Consider the following 19,429-nt stretch of genomic DNA (forward strand, 5'->3'; position numbering starts at 1 on the left):
CACACACACACCCCAGTGTCTTTCTGTGGGTCTAAGACAATCTCTGGTTAGTGAAATTCCAAGCTGTTTATGGCCTGGTAGAGAAAACAGTGGGGTCTTGAGGCTATTCCCCAAAAAGACTGGCCCTGGAAGTGGGCAGTGCTAGGAGAGGAACTGGCATAGGAGCTGTCTCTCTGCCCCTGTTCCAAGTCCTTAGGGAGGTGGGATTCAGTTCCCCTTTCCTACTTTCAACAAAGGTTGATTGAGTGTCACAGGATGCCAGGACCTGACAGAACTTTAAGCATAATCCTTGTCCTTTCAGAACTTTTAGTTCAGATAGGAAGGCAAAATCTGCACAATCAATTTTTAAAAAGTGATCAGAAGGAGTTCATAAAGACAGGAATGAACATTCAGAGAAGGAAGAAGGAATTCATAACCAACAAAAAGGAAAAAGTCACTGAAGATGGAGTGGTGTATAATAACTTGAACTAAGCCTTGAAGAACAGAAGAATTGGGGTAATTCAGGTGATAAATCAGATTTCCCAGATGGTAACATTATTTTTTGGCTGGTCTTGTGGGACATTCTCTACCTATCTGAAGGTTAAAGAAGCAGCTAACAATGCCTTATGTGTTGACATTTTAAAAGAGTAATGAGTTCTTATTTCAAAATGTAGAACCTCAGAAGCCCCATCCCCTTAATTTTAGTCTACTGTGGCCACCTGCTCTACTCACAGACACCTCCTGAAGTGCCTGTAGAAATGAGGATTCCTGGAGGTGAGCAGGCCAAGTAAACAAGGAAGTCACCCAGGAGAGAGGAAGAAAACTGAGCCACGTGCCAGAGATCTGGTTAAATGTGGTCAAGTAGATGACAGTGTTGGCACTGGTGCCAAGTCGTGTGAACCACCTTGGAAAACAGTGGCTTACCTTTCAGTTTTAGGAGGAGGCATGTGCAATTTGGGATGCTGGAAAGGGGACACAGTTCAGGGAAGGTGACCAAGTTCTCTGCCACAGTGGATTCCTTCCTTAGGAGTGTTCTGATATCAGATCAGATCAGATCAGTCGCTCAGTCATGTCTGACTCTTTGCGACCCCATGAATCGCAGCACGCCAGGCCTCCCTGTCCATCACCAACTCCCGGAGTTCACTCACACTCACGTCCATCGAGTCGGTGATGCCATCCAGCCATCTCATCCTCTGTCGTCCCCTTCTCCTCTTGCCCCCAATCCCTCCCAGCATCAAATACTTTTCCAATGAGTCAACTCTTCACATGAGGTGGCCAAAGTACTGGAGGTTCAGCTTTAGCATCATTCCTTCCAAAGAAATCCCAGGGCTGATCTCCTTCAGAATGGACTGGTTGGATCTTCTTGCAGTCCAAGGGACTCTCAAGAGTCTTCTCCAACAGCACAGGTCAAAAGCATCAATTCTTCGGCGCTCAGCCTTCTTCACAGTCCAACTCTCACATCCATACACGACCACAGGAAAAACCATAGCCTTGACTAGACGAACCTTTGTTGGCAAAGTAATGTCTCTGCTTTTGAATATGCTATCTAGGTTGGTCATAACTTTCCTTCCAAGGAGTAAGCGTCTTTTAATTTCATGGCTACAGTCACCATCTGTAGTGATTTTGGAGCCCAGAAGGTGGTGTTTTAGTCGCTAACTTGTGTCCAACTCTTGTGACCCCATGGACTGTAGCCTTCCAGGCTCCTCTGTCCATGGGATTCTCCAGGCAAGAATACTGGAGTGGGTTGCTGTTTCCTTCTCCAGGGGATCTTCCCGTCCCAGGGATTGAACCCAGGTCTCCTGCGTTGCAAGCAGATTCTTTCCTGACAGCTACAAGGGAAGCCCTCCTGAAATCATGAGCTACCTAAATTCAGAAGAGCCCCAGTCAAAAGAGCTAGAGCTCTCAGTCTGTATCTGTATCTCTTCTGCCTTCCACCAGAGCAGAGGAATAAATCCTATATTCCACTCAGAAGTCCAAAGAATGTGAATTCTATGTGGTTCGGGGCTTGGGAAGCCTGGGGAGGTGGACGGCTGGCTTGCTTGGGATGAAGTGCCCGGAATGTGTGGGGATGTTAGTCCAGATGTGGCCTGCACTGCAGGGGACACTTCTAAAACTGGCTCTCGGAACTCTCCCTGAGCTGCCCTAGAGCTATCTCCCCTCTTTAGTTGAGGGAATTGGGATTTAGGTGTGTGGGTTTTTTTTTTTTTTTACTTTTAATCAACCATTTTCCTTGAACTACATGTGGAAATAATTAGAGCATGAATGCTGAGTAAATGTGAGTCCTGGCAGTCCCAGACATATTTCAGTGACAGGTTCTTGGCAGGAATGAAGAATTGTGAATCTCATGTGAATTTCCTTTAGCCATTCTCTCCCTTCTTTTCTTCCCTTTTTCTCTTGCAAGGCAAACACAAATAGAATAAAAACATTATTAATGGCATTCTAGGGGAGTAGAGGGTTCCAACCAGTTAACTAAGAGTGAAACCAGGCCCCTCAATTGGGGTCCCATTACTGCTCCCCTGATTTCCTCTGCCATGATCCAGGAGGGAATGCAAAAGCATTGCTTATGAAAATCCTTTGACTATGAAAGCTAACGTTAATTCCCCCACCAAAGCCCAGCAAAAACCCTGAAACCCTCACGAGAGTCTATACATAACCAATATCTTTAGTTTGGACACTTAGGTTAGTTTCCTTGGGAGATTGAAGTTTGATATTCAGGAATATCTGAAATGTTAAGTTCTTGTGCTTACTAGTTAAGAGATTTCTAACAATTTAAGGGGCTGTGGTATCATCAACAAGACTTGATTTTATAGACAGGGAATTTGAGGCCCACAGAGGTCAAGCACATTGCCCTAATCACACAGTATGTTAGAGGCAGAGACATGTCCAAGGCCTATCTCCAGGCTCTTACACCAGTTCTCTTTACATAAGACCTCACTGCTTCTGCTTGGTCTGCCCCCTGAGTTACCGATTCAGGTTTTAGCAGAAGTTTAAACGTTTTTTTTTTTTTGGCTACTTCTTCGCAGTGTTTGCTAAAGCATTTCTCATGCAGTGCCATTCATCATCCATTTCTTGGAGCTCTCTAGACTTCCTGGTTTAGCTCCCAGTTTTCTGAATGTGTCTACTTTGCTTGCTTGGCTGGTCTGCCTTCAGAGTCCTCATACAGTTGGGGGGCTAAATTCCAACCTGCCATCTCCTTGCTAAGCCTGGTAACCTGGTCCGGTATTGCATCTGCTCAAAGGAGAAGACACCATTTCTGATTTGCACAAGGCCCCCATGGGTCTTCCTCCCTGTTCCTCTAGGTGTTCATTTTGTCCCTTTCTCTCAGTCGCCCTCAGCCCTCCATTCCCACCCTTTCCTCCTGAGCTCATTTGTTCTCATCGTCTACACATATGATGTCCAGCTGTGTACCTCCAGCTCTTTATTTTCAGCTGTCAGTGGGTTATCTTACTGTCCTTTTAGACTCATGTCCATAACTGACTCGTCATCGCTTGTCCCTCTTCCATTCAGCCCCTTCCCAGGGCTCCATCTCCACCAGCAGCCTTCCAGGCCCTCAAAGCCGAAGATATTGGCAGCTCCCTGGATTTTCTCCTTGCTCTCCTCTGTCCAATGTGCTGCCAGATCTCCTTATTCCTTAGAAATTTCTCTTGGCTTCCTTTCTTTCTCTAAATCTGTGTCACCACCTTCAGTGAGACTCATCACCCCACGCTTCACCGTCTGAGCCACCAGGGAAGCCCCTCCTCTTTACCACCCAACTGTTCTTAAAACCTTCCTGCTCAACAACTTTTTCTGTCTAGATCCCACTATTCTTCAGGGCTTGGCTCAAGTCCCGTCCCAATCATTTTTTTTTTTTAATTTTATTTTATTTTTAAACTTTACAAAATTGTATTAGTTTTGCCAAATATCAAAATGAATCCGCCACAGGTATACATGTGTTCCCCATCCTGAACCCTCCACCCTCCTCCCTCCCCATCCGTCTCATTCATAATACCCATCTCCCAAAGTCAGCCCCATTTACTTCAGGACTGCATTAGTGTCTGTGATAATTTCATCTCCTGGGCTAGGTTAGACACTCCTATGAAGGCGAAGGCCACATCCTATATGCTTTTAGAGTATATGCCATACGACTTGTGCCGTGCCGGTCACAGGTCGCTCTCCTTTTTGTTTGTTGTTATAGGCATTGTCAGATATGCTTTCTGATGGGTTTAAACTCCTTGCCTTGATCTTCACTGAAGAAGACTAGGTTATCCATACCCTCTGCTTTGTCCTTTAAAGTGGAAAAGTCTCAGGCAGACGGTTGGGAAACAGAAAAGGAATATCATGTTCAACAGACTAATAATTCAGGGTGGAGAGTGGTCTGGCTTAAAAGTTTCCATTCAGCATTCTGAAGAAACTGAAGGATGGAATGGTGAAACTAGGGAACGTACAAAAAGCACTCTTTAGTAAGACTGACACGTGATCTTGGGAATCCCCAGGGGTCACTCTGAGGACTCTTTTTTTTTTTTCTGGAATTCTCTTTCTTTTTTTTTAATTTATTTTTTAAAATATAAATGTATTTATTTTAATTGGAGGCTAATTACTTTACAATATTGTATTGGTTTTGCCATACATCAGCATGAATCCACCATGGGTGTACCCATGTTCCCCATCCTGAACCCCCCTCCCATCTCCCTTCCCGTACCATCCCTCTGGGTCATCCCAGTGCACCAGCCCCTAGCATCCTGTATCATGCATCGAACTTGGACTGGTGATTCAGTTCATATATGAAATACATGTTTTAATGCCATTCTCCAAAATCATCCCACCCTCGCCCTCTCCCACACAGTCCAAAAGACTGTTAGTAGCCCCTGTGCGTCAGAGTGGAGTCACTGGATGTGCTGAGTCGGGGAGACAGCGTGGCACTCCCAGAAAGACTGCAGCTCGTTGTGGTGGACCATGGCCTGAAGGCATGAGAGCAGAAGCGCCTCCTGGGCTGACTCTTACCTCAGTCACAACTAAGATTCAGTCTCTTCACCGCCAACAGGGATGAATCCTCCAACCTCATAGATCCTTGTGAGGTTGTTTTCAGTTCACGTGGAAGGGCCTGGCATATTTTTAACTCTTTAAGTGCTTACTCAGTGCTGCTGTGTACTTGTGCTCTGACTGGAGACCGAAAACTGAACTTACATAGAAACCAGACATCCAGTCGGCCATGCTGTATCTGGGCCACGTCAAGAGAAATGTATGAAGCGAGAGGCAATTCCAGAGATGGTGCTGAGCAGCTGGGAAAGTGGGAGGGCTTCCATATGAAGGTGGCAGTGTAGATCCTTGTCTGACAGGGCCAGCGCTCAGAGAATGTGACAGAATCTGTAAAATAATAAAGACAGTGATTAAGGTAAACAGCCTTGTCCCATTTGAAATTTGAAAGTAGTCATTTCCGGGCACATAATATATTATCATATCGTGAGTAGAAAATGTGCTATCCCATAAGCTATGATAGAAGCTGAATGTAACCAGTGGTTAAGAATCCTCCTGCCAATGCAGAGGATATGGGTTCTATCCCTGATCCGGGAAGATCCCACATACTGTGGAGCAACTAAGCCATAACTACTGAGCCCATGCTCCGCAGTAAGAGAAGCAACCACAAGGAGAGGCTTGCACACCACAACGAAGACTAGCCCCTGCTCGCTGCAGCTCGAGATAACCTGCACTCAGCAAGAAGGACCCAGCACAGCCATAAATAAATACTTTTTTTAAAAAAACAAAATGAATATAATGAAAAATTAGGTCATTCTTGAGTGACAGATCCATAATAGAGTTTTTTGTTTTTTTTTTTAATCTTAAGGCTAATCCTCTTGGGGTTGGCGCAGCCCTTATTTTGATATCATAAAGCTCAGCCACGCTTTCCCCTAAACATCAGAGTGCATTGTCACCAGCCACTGACACTGACATCAACCTGAAAAACCCCAAATGACATTTAATGTAAAAAAAAATATATATATATTTATTGAGAATTTTCTCTGGCAAGACAATGTGGTGAGCCTGTGGGAAGCCACAGTGTGCAGGCGTTTAGTCTACTTGAGATAAGCTATATGTGCATAAAATATTAAATAGAGCTCTGACTAATAGATTGAAGGCCTCAAAGCCTCCATGTTTATGAAGAAAATACAGGGTATATAGCGAGTCAGATCAACTGAGAAGCTAATTAAGCTTCAGTTTCAGTCCTTTTTCTTGTAAGGCCCCTTCCAAAGCCCTGTGCCCAATTTTGCAGTTTTACGTATGTATTGTTTTTCATAAGGAGGGCCCATCAAATTGTTTAAGCTGCAGGCCCTGCAAAACCAAGGTCTGGCTCTGGTGCCTAAACCTGGAGATAAGGGATTGGTCGTGAGCACACACAAAGGGGGGCACAGTCCCTGCAAACCAAGTGCCTCCTGCCAAGCATGTCAGAGCAACTGCAAGAAATCACTCCTTCCTCCTCTTCCCTAGAATATGTAGCATGCAGCAACACAACTTTTCAGAGAAGAATCGCAGAGAATTGAGCAAAGTCACATGATGCCCCAGCCAGGTTTCAAGGTCCTGAAGTGGCTTGGATTTTCCCCTGGCTTTCTCCGGCCTGTGCTACTGGGCTCCATTCCAGAACAGCCCTCCACCCTGTGCCCAACCCAGGTCTCCTCCTGCTCCCCGCCACCCCCCAGTTCTGTGAATTCCTTTGTCCCCAACTCTGTGGTGCTCTGCGTATCTGAGGGGCCCTCGTGTTCCTGTGAAGTTTCCATGACTAATTCTGGCAATGCAGGGAGAGTCTTTCTCATGTCAACAAAGCCGCTCTGTCACAGAATAGTGGCAAGGGGAGCCAAAATTCCACCTTGGCATACATAGGGCTGCTTTTTTTTCTTTTTTCAACAAGAAAGTTGGGAAGAAGGAAAGGGATGGAGGGACAGAGCCTACCCAGTTCACATTAGTGAAATGATGGTATATTAAGCTGACAGTTTTATGGCTTTGCTTATAAGCTTCCAACCCCTGCCAAAGCACACTGTTCTTCCAGAAATTGTTTTACTTCAGAAGACTTTTTTAAACATTCAAAGCATATTTTATGTTCAGACTTAATGCTGTTCGACCCAGAGACTCAGACACACTATCACCTCTACTGGTGGTTTTGCAAACCTCTACTTGGTTTTCCCTTTGCTTGCAAAGAATCTTTTTCAATTGCAAAAATAATTGCTGATTTTTTTTTTTTAGACCTTGGATCCTTGTCTTTTCTAACTCTGATTTATAAAGAGTCATAGTGGTTTACTGGAAAGAGGGCTGGAATTAAAGTCTGGAGACCTTGGTTCAGGACACAGTTCTGTATCCATGAGGTCTTGGAACTGTCAATACAGCTGTGAGCCTCCATTTCTTCTTTATCACAGGATGTTACATCTGGAGCGACCTTAGAGGTAACCCCTTCCTTCCTATCCTAAGAGGTTTTGAGAATAAAGGCAATAGTAAAAATTACAAACTAGTTAAAATTGCTGTACAAATAGCATCAAATCTGTAGATTACTTGGGGTTGTATAGTCATTTTCACTATATTGATTCTTCCAGTCCCAGAACTTGGTATATCTCTGTTTGTGTCATCTTTGATTTCTTTCATCAGTGACTCATAGTTTTCTGCATACAGCTCTTTTGTCTGTTTAGGTTGGTTTATCCCTAGGTATTTTATTTTTGTTGCAATGGTAAATGGGATTGTTTCCTTAACTTCTCTTTCTGATTTTTCATTGTTAGTGTACAGGAATGCAAGGGGTTTCTGTGTGTTAATTTCATATCCTGTAACTTTACTACATTCACTGATTAGCTCTAGTAATATTCTGGTAGAATCTTTAAAGTTTTCTGTGTATAGTACCATGTCATCTACAAATAGTGAGAATTTTACTTCTTCTTTTCTGATCTGGATTCCTTTTATTTCTTTCTCTTCTCTGATTGCTGTGGCTAGGACCTCGAAAAGTATGTTGACAGTAGTTGTGAGAGTGGGCACCCTTGTCTTTTTCCTGATCTTAATGGAAATGATTTCAGTTTTTTACCATTGAGAATAATGTTTGCCGTGGGTTTGTTGTGTGTGGCCTTTATTATGGTGAGGTGCCATGCCGTGTTAAGTCGCTTCAGTCATGTCCAGCTGTGCGACCCATGGACTGTAGCCCACCAGACTCCTCTGTCCATGGGATTCTCCAGGCAAGAATACTCAAGTGCGTTGCCATTTCCTTCTTCAGGGGATCTTCCTAACCCAGAAATCGAACCTGCATCTCTTAAGTCTCCTGCATTGGCAGGTGGGTTCTTTACCATTAGCACCACCTGGGTTATGCCTACTTTCTGGAGAGTTTTTTTTTTTTTAGAATAGTTAGGACATGGAAGCAACCTGGATGTCCATCAACAGATGAATGGATACAGAAATTGGGCTACATATATATAATAGAATATTACTCAGCTTTAAAAAAATAACCCATTTGAGTCAGTCCTAATGAGGTGGATGAACCTAAAGGCTATAATACATAGTAAAGTAAGTCAGAAAGAGAAAGACAAATGTTGTATGTTAACACTTACATATGGAATCTAGAAAGATGGTACTGATGAACCTATTTGCAGGGCAGCAGTGGATATGGATATATGAAGAAGGAAATGGCAACCCACTCCAGTGTTCTTGCCTGGAGAATCCCATGGACGGAGAAGCCTGGTAGGCTGCAGTCCACGGGGTCGCACAGAGTCGGACACGACTGAAGCGACTTAGCAGCAGCAGCAGCAGCAGTGGATATGCAGACTTATGAACACAGTGGGGGAAGGAGAGGTCGGGACAAATTGAGAGAATAGCATAGAAACATATACATTACCATATGTAAAATGATGGCAAGTAGGAATTTGCTGTGTGACGAAGGAAGCTCAACCCAGTGCTCTGTGACAACTTAGAAGGGTGGAATGGGGAGGGAGATGGGAGTGGGGTTCAGGAGGGAGGGGGCATATGTATACCTTTGGCTGTTTCATGTTGATGTATGGTAGAAACCAACACAATATTGTAAAGCAATTATCCTCCAATAAAAAAAATTTTTTTAAAAAGTGTCATTATCACCATGCAGAGGTTCAGAGAAGTTTTTCCCTGGTAAAAGTCAGCAATGTGTTCTGGTCAATTTTTTCCAAGGAGAATTTGCATTGTGCAAATTAATGAGATCAAACCCCCAGAGCCTGGCATACAACACATAATGAAAACAACATAAAAGCAAGTGAGGGAAATGATATAGAAGGATAAAGCTAGAACTTGATATATCTCTCCATAGGGAGCAGATATTTTGTTGATTTTTCTCAATATATCATGGTGTCCACCCTTCCAGAACATACTCCATCTCCCTACTCAGTCACACTCTCACAGGTGTATATTCAGACTTATGGGTTCATGTACCTGAGAGCTCACACTCCCAGAGAATATTCCTATGCCAATGTGGTTGCCTCTGCATAGATGAATTTCTCATATGGCCCTGGAACCCAATTCCTAAAATTGCTCTGGTGGTAGAGCAGACAAATCTATTTCAGTTGTGAGAGCTGCACGGCACCTGTGACCTCTCCCTGTGCCAGCTCCTATAGCTGTACGCTCTCCCTGCAGCTCATGTCCTCAACTATTCCCAATAAGGGACTGTCGAGGCTCTGGGGTCAGGCTGACTTGTGTTCCAATCCTGACTTAGCTCTCGCTAGTTAATGTGGTCTCTGCACATCACAGAGCTTTTCTGAATCTGAAATTCCCTTCTGGATCTTCCCGACTCAGGGATCAAACCTGGGTCTCCCAAATTGCAGGCAGATTCTTTACCATTTGAGCCACAAGAGAAGCCCCCCTCTCTGTTATATGGGACTAAAAATATGGAAATCTACAAGATGTTGTGAGGACAGAGCGATCTGTGAAGAGCCTCACTCAGTTGCAAGGGCTCTGATTAATACTAGCCCTAGGCCCTGGTCACTCCCAAAAGATTTACTGCCTTATACCTGGCAGGTTTCTCTGCCTGCAGCTTCTCTCCAGGCTGCCCTGCACTTTGAGTCTGTATTTCCCAGCTGGAAGGGACCAGAAATAATATCTGAAAGTACCACCTTCATCATGACACCTGTCCCAAGCCTCCCAAGGTCCCCTTTGTGCATCAGATTCAGCAGAGAGCCCCCTAGACTACTTGGCAAGACCCACCTCTTGCCACCTGACACCCCAACTCATCTCTTCCTCACCATGCCCTCCTCCACTCACACACAAGGCAGCCATTGTCCTGTACTATGAGCATGTTCGTGCCATGTTTATCCCCTCTCAAGGTGTCCCCCACCCCGCCACTCAGAATCAGCAGATGGGCAAGACTATCTACCGTCTCAGGAACTTTCTAGAAGCCTTGAGGGTGGTCCTGACACCCCTACTCCCAGAGATGATAGGGCTTGGAGAAAGGCTTTTAATAACACAGAGAGACCCCTTCTCTAAAGAAAGTTTTTCTTCCTTGCTGATTCTTGCATTACAGCATGCCTGTGAATGGACAGAATTAGGGGGCAGGGGTGCTATGAGGGCTTCAGGTTAGACATTTTTCCCCAAGTCAGCAAATTCCTGGTTCGTAGTGTCCTGATGCCCAAGGGGGACCTGCCCATTCTCCCAGCCCCCTTCCCCACATCTCCATGAGAGGACAGAGCTGCGAGGAGCTGCTAAAGCCAAAGCTGCACTTCTGCATTGCGGCTCCAAGTGGTGCCAGGCTCCACAAGACAAAGAGAGAGATTGCCACCTATTGACAGATGTGCCACCTGCAAAGAGAAAGGCTTGTGTAGCTAGCATTTCTCTGTGGTCTTCAAACAGGATAATGGGGTTGTTAGGTCCTTGGATTTTTCCATCCAGTCAGTGCAGTTCTCAGTATTATCATTCATTGTAAGGAAGGATGGGTGGAGACTTGACAGCCCACAGTGATGATGGCATCTCAGTGGGAAAACTGAACATCAGTTGCCCACTGTAATTATGGATGCTTTCTGATGTGTGGCAGGCACTCTGCTGTATGCAGCACATCTTGTATAACCCTCCCAGTCCTCACAGAGATCAGTGCTCCCGTTTTACATACCAGAAACTGAGGTTTACAGAGAGTACCTTGCCTACAACCTTGGCAAGTAAGGAGCAGAGGATCGAGGTGGAAGTCAAATCTAACTCTCTGTCATACTCTTAAGCACTTTCTCCTGACATTTGCTAATTATGCAAATCAATTCCCCATCATAATTTCCTTAACCTCCAATCTTCTAGGTATGAAAATAAATATTAAAGAACAGTTTTCTCTTTGGTTGTCTAGAATCCTAGCTGTGTCACTTTCTATTTATTTAACATCTTAAGGCACAGTTCCCTCATCTGTAAAATGGCGATGGTTATGATGTCTATGATGTTGTCATAATGTATCATGTATAATGAAAATCACTTAGCAGGGTGTCAGGCATTTATAAATGAGAGCCTAGACATCTATTGTCTGAAGATCTGGGTTGGAATCCTAGCTCCTCATTTTTAGCTGTGGGACCTTTGGCAAGTTACTCGACCTTCCCATCTTCAGTTTCCTCTTCTATAAAATGTGGTTAATAATATGCATGTTTTTGTAGGGTTGTCCACAGTAAGATGAAATTTTAGGCATGAAAACACTGTAAATGTAAATAGTACTATTCAGACATTGGGCTTCTCTGGTGGCTCATTGGTAAAGAATCCGCCTGCCAAAGCAGGAGATGCATGTTTGATACCTGGATTGGGACGATCCCTTGGAGAAGGAAATGGCAACCCACTCCAGTATTCTTGCCTGGGAAATCCCATTGACAGAGGAGCCTGGTGGGCTAGAGTCCATGGGGTCTTAGCAACTAAACAACAACATTCAAATGTTAGTCATTATATTTTAAGTAAACAGTATCTGTTTCTTCAAATGGATTTTTGATAATTATTTCTGAAAAATGACTTGGGTTGAATTTGACCTATCAGTAAAAGCTTTTAGTTTTTATACTCACTAAAAGCAAACATAAGATAAAAAGAGGCTCTGTAAATGCCACAGATTATTCTGCAGGAAGCTCTATAAACATTAACATGAATAATACTTAACAGGCAGATTTGCTTTACAGCTTATGACGCAATTCCAAATACATTCTCTCTCTTCATTTTCACAAGGCAGGGCTAGTATTTACCCCTATTTTACAGATGAGGAAACCAAGGCTTAAAGAATTAAAGTGACTAATTACAGACATACAGCTGCTGCTGCTGCTGCTGCTAAGTCACTTCAGTCGTGTCCGACTCTGTGCGACCCCGTAGACGGCAGCCCACCAGGCTCCCGTCCCTGGGATTCTCCAGGCAAGAACCCTGTAAGTGGTAAAGTCTTGTGGGTGTTTCCCTGTGGGGCTATCTGCTGGTGTGCCTTTGAGTGTAGGCATGTGTCTGAGCATGCTTTTTTATGCATTAGTGTGTCTTTTATTCATGTGACATACTCGCTGTGGGTATATATTTGTCTGTATTCCTCAATTAGCATATTGTTTCATGAAGAGGGGGAGTTGTGTTTTTTTTTTTTTTTCACACTGGTCAGTGACAGCCTTTTTCCTCTTCATTTTTCTACCTGCTTGCCATTCCCAGGCACAGTTTCCAAGAGGGCCTTAGCCGGAATATACTCAAATAGACTCAATTTTATATTCCACTCCTGATTTAGGAAATAACAATTCTCCAGTACTCCCAGCCTTCTGGGAATTACTTCTTTTCTCCCTGCCAGCTTTATTGAATTCTCCTTAGCAACATACAAAAAAGAATGGGTTTAGCAACAACCTGTGAACCAATGAAATGAGAGCATAGCAAGAGCTTCTAGACCAATGGGAGCCCTGCATCATGGGCAAGCTGGCTGAGAGAAAATAGCCTGGAATTTGCAAAGCAGCCTCCAGGTGGCAGCAGACCAGCTGTATTAGACATAGCCTCTCCGCTGTCATCATCCACTTTTGTTTATTGCTTTGGATATAGAACATTTACCAACTAAGAATTTTACAGTTATAAGCTTTGTGGTTGTGAGTTCTCTGCGTGACGTGGCAGACGGATTCCCGAAGGATGGAATCTTAGCTTCCACCCCCCACCTTTACTATAGCCAGTCCCACAACCCCATCCCAACCTCAGCCATCTTTGTTGGTTCTTCCACAGCCAGTGCTACCCCAGTGGACAGGAGCCTGGAGGCCCTAGTGACTGCCTGCCCAGCCAGTCAGGAAAAGGGCTAGAGAAATCACGTACTTCTTTGTTCAGCCTCCACTACCACTGGCCTGAGCGGCAGATGAGGTGGGGCTGGCTTTCTGCCACCAATTAATATGAGGGAAGGACTGTGTCACTGACAGGTTAGTGCCTATGGACATCCACATTCTCAGTGGCATAGACTGGGACCATTCCCTGCCTTGTCAGTTCTGCTGCATGTGTCTGAACATGAGTGTCTGAGCACAAGTGGTTTGAGAACAATTCTCTCTGTCAGGTGATTCTTCAGCCCTCTTGATCTTAAAGTTGGAGGCAGACTTGGACAGGGGCTGCATGAGACCATGTGAATAACAGCATATGCATGTTTCCTATGGCTTAGCCATCCTTCTTTTGCCTTTTGAGATGGCAGTGCCTTGAACACCACTCAGTGAGATTTTTGGTCCTTCAGATACCTATATTTTCTCTCAAGCATTTCCATTTGTGCCTGGCTTATTCTTGTCATCCTTTAGGAGTCAGTGAAGGCAACCTGTCTTCAGAAAGCCTTGTTTGAGTCTTGCCGTCCTGTTACACTTCCCCACTGCTTTCTAGATGTCTCTTTATTGTGTCTCCTTGGATAGCCCTGGAACTTCTTGAGGACAAGGACTGTGCCTTTATATCTCCAGTCCTTAGCCTAGTACTAGCATTTAATGGGTGTTCAGTAAACATTTTCAGAAGAAAGGAAGCTTGCTAGAAAGATGCACTTGCTCTTTGAGAAACAGTCTTAGGGGTTCATAGGCAGCTGGGCCTGGGCAGGAGCAGTGCTAGCAAGACTGATGCCGGCTGTCAGGGAGAACTTCTGGCTGTGCAGGACCCTTCAGCACCAGGAGCCTCGACTGGACCACACCCAAGCCTGAGAGATAATCACCACCATTGACTCATCCAGAGACGGGCTCCTCCCATGGACCGTGTTTCCCTGATGGCTTTGTGTTTCAGGAGCAAGTAAGGAGCAAATCCAAGATCTGTGCCAATGTGTTTTGTGGAGCTGGCCGGGAATGTGCAGTCACAGAGAAAGGAGAGCCTACCTGCCTCTGCATCGAGGTAAGAACTGCGGGCGAGAGCCAGAGGATGGTGGCCAAGGCCATGTGGTTACCTCACTGGAGCTACCCGTCTACAGAGCAGAGCCAAAGATTTTGTCATCTTTATAAAAGCACACCTTGACTCTCTGAAAGACGTGAACTTTTTATCTCAGAGGTTAAAAATCAGATGTGAATGTAGGGATTTTTTTCCTTTTAAAAATTATTTAGCTTTATAAGATTTTCAAATTACAAAATTAACAATTGCTTTTTATAAGTGATACAGAAGACATTTATGCAAAGATAAAGTTAATAATCTCCCCCCATAACCTTCAAATCCCCTTAGTCTGAGGTAATCAGTGTTAATAGTTTGTGTATATTTGTTCCACATAGTTTTTTTTGTTTCTCTGCACTATAAATATATAGAGTTTCCCCCTATTTTATGCAAAAATGAGATCATAATGTAGACAGATCTAGATATATGCAACTTGCATCTTGTACTCTTTAATATGTAACACAACCCTCTATGGGTCAGCACATATAGTTCTCATTTTGTAATAGCTCAGTTATATTTAGTGATATAAAAGAACCAGATTTATGTAGTCATTTTCCCACAGATGGACATTCCGGTTGTTTACCATTATAAACAGTAATGTCTTTGGCCAAATATTCTTACATGCTGTTGCCTTTATTTCTATAGGATTGAGTCCCACTTGTTAGGTTGAGTCCTAGGCTTGCTAGGTCAAGGATATGCACATTTTAAAATACTAGCTGGAATGCAGATTTTTCAGGTTTGGTTTTGTTTTTAATGAAATTTAAAAAACAAAGTGAGCTTTTGAGAAATACTTCTTTTGTAGGCAGAATTCTCTCTCTTGGAGAACATAAACAGCTTGGATGTGTGCCTTTTTCCCCTCTTTCTGTCAGAAGAACCCAAGACTGGATTCATCCATATTGCTGCAAGTTAATTCACCCACTTTAGTAACCAGTTGAAGGATCCCGACCCATTGTCCCAGAAAGGAAGTCTCAACTCAAAAACTTGCAAACCAGATCTGTTAAGGATTCTGGAAGGTCCTCACTAGTGGTGTACCTGGCCACTCTGTGGCCATTTAGGGTCCAGAAACTTAACCTCAACTTGGCCACATACCATTGTGTGATTTTAAGCAAATTAATTGCCGCTGGATGCCCTGAAGACCGACCATGTTTGGCTTTGCTCAGGGCCCAAGTTGCTTTGCCCAGTGGGTGATCTTAATAACCCAATGATAAATATTGGTTAAGTGAAGTTTGTCTCTCTGGGCTTTGGTTTTCCAGTCTATAAATTGGAGAGGTTGACCTGCCTTCAGTTCCAGGGTCCTATGTTCTTTCACCATATCTACTCTGTTTTGTTTTAATGTCTTTATTAGGTCTAAGCAGAACTTGCTTACCCCTTCCCCCTTTCAAAAACCACAGAAGTGTAAAGAAACTAAGCTTGCCTGTCACTGTGGCACTTTAATAGCCAAAGTAGAATCAAGCTGCCAAGTGAACTTTAGTCCATTTCCTGGTCCAGAAGGATCCTCTGTCCCACTTCACAAAGACCTGGCACCCCCTCCCCCTGCCTGAAAACAACCGTTGTGAGATTAGGAGAAAAACAAAATACTAAATAAAGCAACAGAGCAAAGATTCTTATAGCTAGACCCTGAAATAATTGAAGAATTGGGGTAATGGGGGTTGGGGGCTGTGGAAACATTCCTTTCAATGTTTCCATATTTCCAGCTCTGGCTGTTTTGTGTCATAAAATTTTGGAATTTTAAGGGGTTTTTCAATATCCAGACATTGAATGACTTTCTACAAAGTGATAAAGTGACAGATAATCCAGATTCCTGACTTCTGACAAAATGCCCTTCCTGCTAATTTGATAGGATTGGGGTCAAGGAGTGGGTATTTCTTTTCACTGAATAGAAGAGATGACCCAGGGCCAGGATCGGCACAGAGCACCATGAGGGACTGCAAGGTGATGTAATCCCTCCAACACTGAGTAGGGTAGGGTCACTGATGCCAGAGCTGAGGCTTCCTGTGCCCTGGCAGGGTAGAAGTCATCTCTGCTGGGGAGGACGCCTCACAAGATGGCCGTGTGTGTGTGTGTGTGTGTGTGTGTGTGTGTGTGTGGCGCACACACAGACTCAGCCTTGACTGTACCAGCATCCTCCACTATCTGTTTCAGCAATGCAAACCTCACAAGAGGCCTGTGTGTGGCAGCAATGGCAAGACCTACCTCAACCACTGTGAGCTGCATAGAGATGCCTGCCTCACTGGATCCAAAATCCAGGTCGATTATGATGGACACTGCAAAGGTAAATGGTGCTCTCATCCCATGTTGCAGCTCCAGCCAGGGAGCCAGAGAAGGAGCAGTGTGGCTTGGCTTCCTGGAGTTCTTTCCACCCCGAACATAGTGCCCAAAGCTGTGGGGACCACCCAGTTGCTTAGAGAGGCATCCCCTTGGTGCTCATGAGCCTGCTGGGTTTGCCCTGGGTGGCCCTGCTTCTACCCTGCCCTTCCTGCCTCAGACCCCCCAGGTGGCGTCCCACACTGTCTGGAGAAGGATAGTGGATATGGACCACATCAACAATCAATAGTGTGGTAGTATTTAGCTGAATTCTGTACCTCTTTAGAAAGCAGGTAATTTCACATATCTTGTGCTTTTTAAATTTGGGTACCTTTCAGCCCTGATGATATAGTTCCTCTAATTTACACTCAAACCACTGCTATCAGAGTAAGAGGGAAGGGATTCTAAGCTTGTTGCTAATTAGACACCAGCCTCCTGCCTAGCCTTGAACTTCTCTGGAGAAAGAAGAAGCTGTTTCCCACATGTTGGTCTCCACTGCATTTCTTTGTCCGTAATGATTCTGTATGAATTCTCAAAGTCCCAGCAGCCCCCCACCCCTCAATCTAACAAAAGGAGGTGTGATATCAGGAGGGCAGCTCAGTGGCCTCAAAATTCAAACAAAGCAGGAAAGAAATGATCCCCATACTTGGGACTTGGAAGGAGAGGAGACAAGGATTCAAGACAAAATGATGAAAAGATATAAGTGGCCCCTTAATATGGGCAGTTTTCACCCTAGCAATACATAGAATTTTCTTTTTTCTTCACTTTATGTTATGCATTTTCTCCTTTTGTCTTACAGAGAAGAAATCTGTAAGTCCTTCTGCCAGCCCAGGTGAGTACCTCTTTTTTTCTACAGTGTGCATTTAGGGAGGAAAGTCTTTTCATGATGGAAATTCCATGTTCCACAATCCCTACCTGCAAAGCTCACAAGATCTTTAATGTGTCAGAGCTTGTGACCCAGAACTGGTTGCTCCTCAACATAGTTCAGAAAAGCTGCAGTACTGCATTTTTTGGTACTTGCCATGGAAAGCAGCTGATTGGATCAGAGTGTTGGCTGTGTTTTTCATTTTTGCTGAGTAATGATTGAACTGCAAGGATGGAAAAGCCACTGAGTCCCTCCTTCAGTGCCCTGTGAGACCTGTGGGTGTCACGGGACAAGCAGAATCAGGAGGCACAGCTGGTTTGGAAAGGGGATAATTGGAAATGGCAGATCTTCTTCCATGGTTTTCAATGAATACAAATTTAAGATTTCATCGATTTATAGCTACAGACTCCTTTAGCATATACTTTTCCTTAGATCCTCATGTAACCTTGTGAAGTAGTTACTATAATTACCTTATAGATGAGGAAATTGAGACTCAGAGAGGTTAAGTGAATTTCCCTGAGTCACACAGCCAGAAAGTGCCAGAGTGGGGAAAAGTGCCCACAGTTTTATTTCCCTGGCTCAGTGCCCTTTTTACATCCCAACATATGTTGGGAATTCCCTTTTGCCAAAGCTTTCCCTTCTCTGCCTCCCAGTCCACTAGACTTTCAGCCTCACCTGTTGTTGCCATGTGGCTTACAACAAACAGCTGTCCAGAGCAGGGCTTCAACATGCCCTTCCCCAACCTCATTTTCTGTTGTTTATAATATAGGATAAAATTTTAAATGGTAGAAGTTTTTAAGTGGGAAAGAGGGAAAAGCTATATAGAAAGAATCAAAAATCCAGTGGCGTAAAGAATTATAATGTTCTCTCTTATTCATTATTAATTCAGCTCATCTATGAACCAAAAGAGCTGTTCTATTGATTGATTGATTGATTTTTTTTTCCCCTCTCGGCTTTCTAAAGTTAGTGAAAATATCCTTTATTTTTCTTTTTACTTTTTTCTCAACTAAGCATAATCTCTGTTTCAACTATCTCAAACTGTATAAATTTTTTAGACATGGGCTTGAATCCTGGGTAGATACAATCCAGTATCCTGGATTGACTCCTTTGTAAATGTGTGTAATAGTCCTGTTTCCCTGGGTTGCTGTGAAAAATCAGTGAGATGACACATACCAGATCCCCAGGCACTGAGCCCACCAGCTAAGGGGTGCTGGGTGACATTGGAGTCCTCACTGCTCAGCCGACCCCTTTTCCTGCAGTCGTTTGCTATCAGTCCAACCGCGATGAACTCCGGCGTCGCATCATCCAGTGGCTGGAAGCGGAGATCATTCCAGACGGCTGGTTCTCCAAAGGCAGCAACTACAGTGAAATCCTAGACAAGTACTTTAAGGTAACCCAGCACACAGACCTGGCTGCCTATTCCCAGACCCAGGCCACTTCAGCCTGTTTCCCACCCAGTTTGGCTTTTCTCTAAGTCTTTAACTTGACCCTCCATGGCTTACAGAGTTTCTCTTCATCTGAGGAGAATCAGTGGACTCGTATTTCATGGGTCCAGGATTCTTCATGAACCTAGAAACTGATGTTCCCATCGTGTTTGGTTGAAGCAACAGATTGTTCCACTTGTGGGGAGGAGAGATGCTGCTTTCCAAAAGGAAAATGAGGGAGGAAACAGTATTTATCAATGAATAGGGCGGCCATGCCATAGAGATCTTTCAGAGAGCTTGAGACAGTTGTTAAAAGAAGTTAAGGGCGCTCTTCCAGCTGATTGATAAGAACATACACACGTATGTACATCACACTCAGATAAACACCACATACAGAAACACACCATCACATGCAGAGGTGTGCATGCCACATGGAGACTGTCGTACACACAGACACATGTTCAGGCGCCCGCGTTCCCGCATAGCCACGAAAGCCCCCATCACTTACAGACAGTCACATCTCTGGATAGAGGCCCTCCAAGGCTCATCCTCAGATGCCCTCACATACCTC

General features: G+C 44.2%; 1 protein-coding gene across 1 annotated transcript in view; it reads left to right on the forward strand.

Annotated features, from left to right (window-relative positions):
• The window catches only part of FSTL1 (follistatin like 1), a 56,780-nt gene that overhangs the window by 24,889 nt on the left and 12,462 nt on the right, over positions 1 to 19,429 (forward strand). The window contains exons 3-6 of the mRNA XM_086404259.1: positions 14,131 to 14,235; positions 16,408 to 16,537; positions 17,369 to 17,401; positions 18,694 to 18,824. Coding sequence (XP_086260385.1) covers positions 14,131 to 14,235; positions 16,408 to 16,537; positions 17,369 to 17,401; positions 18,694 to 18,824 — 399 coding nt within the window. The remainder of the gene's footprint in view (positions 1 to 14,130; positions 14,236 to 16,407; positions 16,538 to 17,368; positions 17,402 to 18,693; positions 18,825 to 19,429) is intronic.

The sequence above is a fragment of the Bos grunniens genome, chromosome 1 (assembly GCF_055505025.1).
Source record: "Bos grunniens cultivar Pamir isolate PY7600 chromosome 1, Bosgru_T2T1.0, whole genome shotgun sequence".
Classification (NCBI taxonomy): Eukaryota; Metazoa; Chordata; class Mammalia; order Artiodactyla; family Bovidae; genus Bos; species Bos grunniens.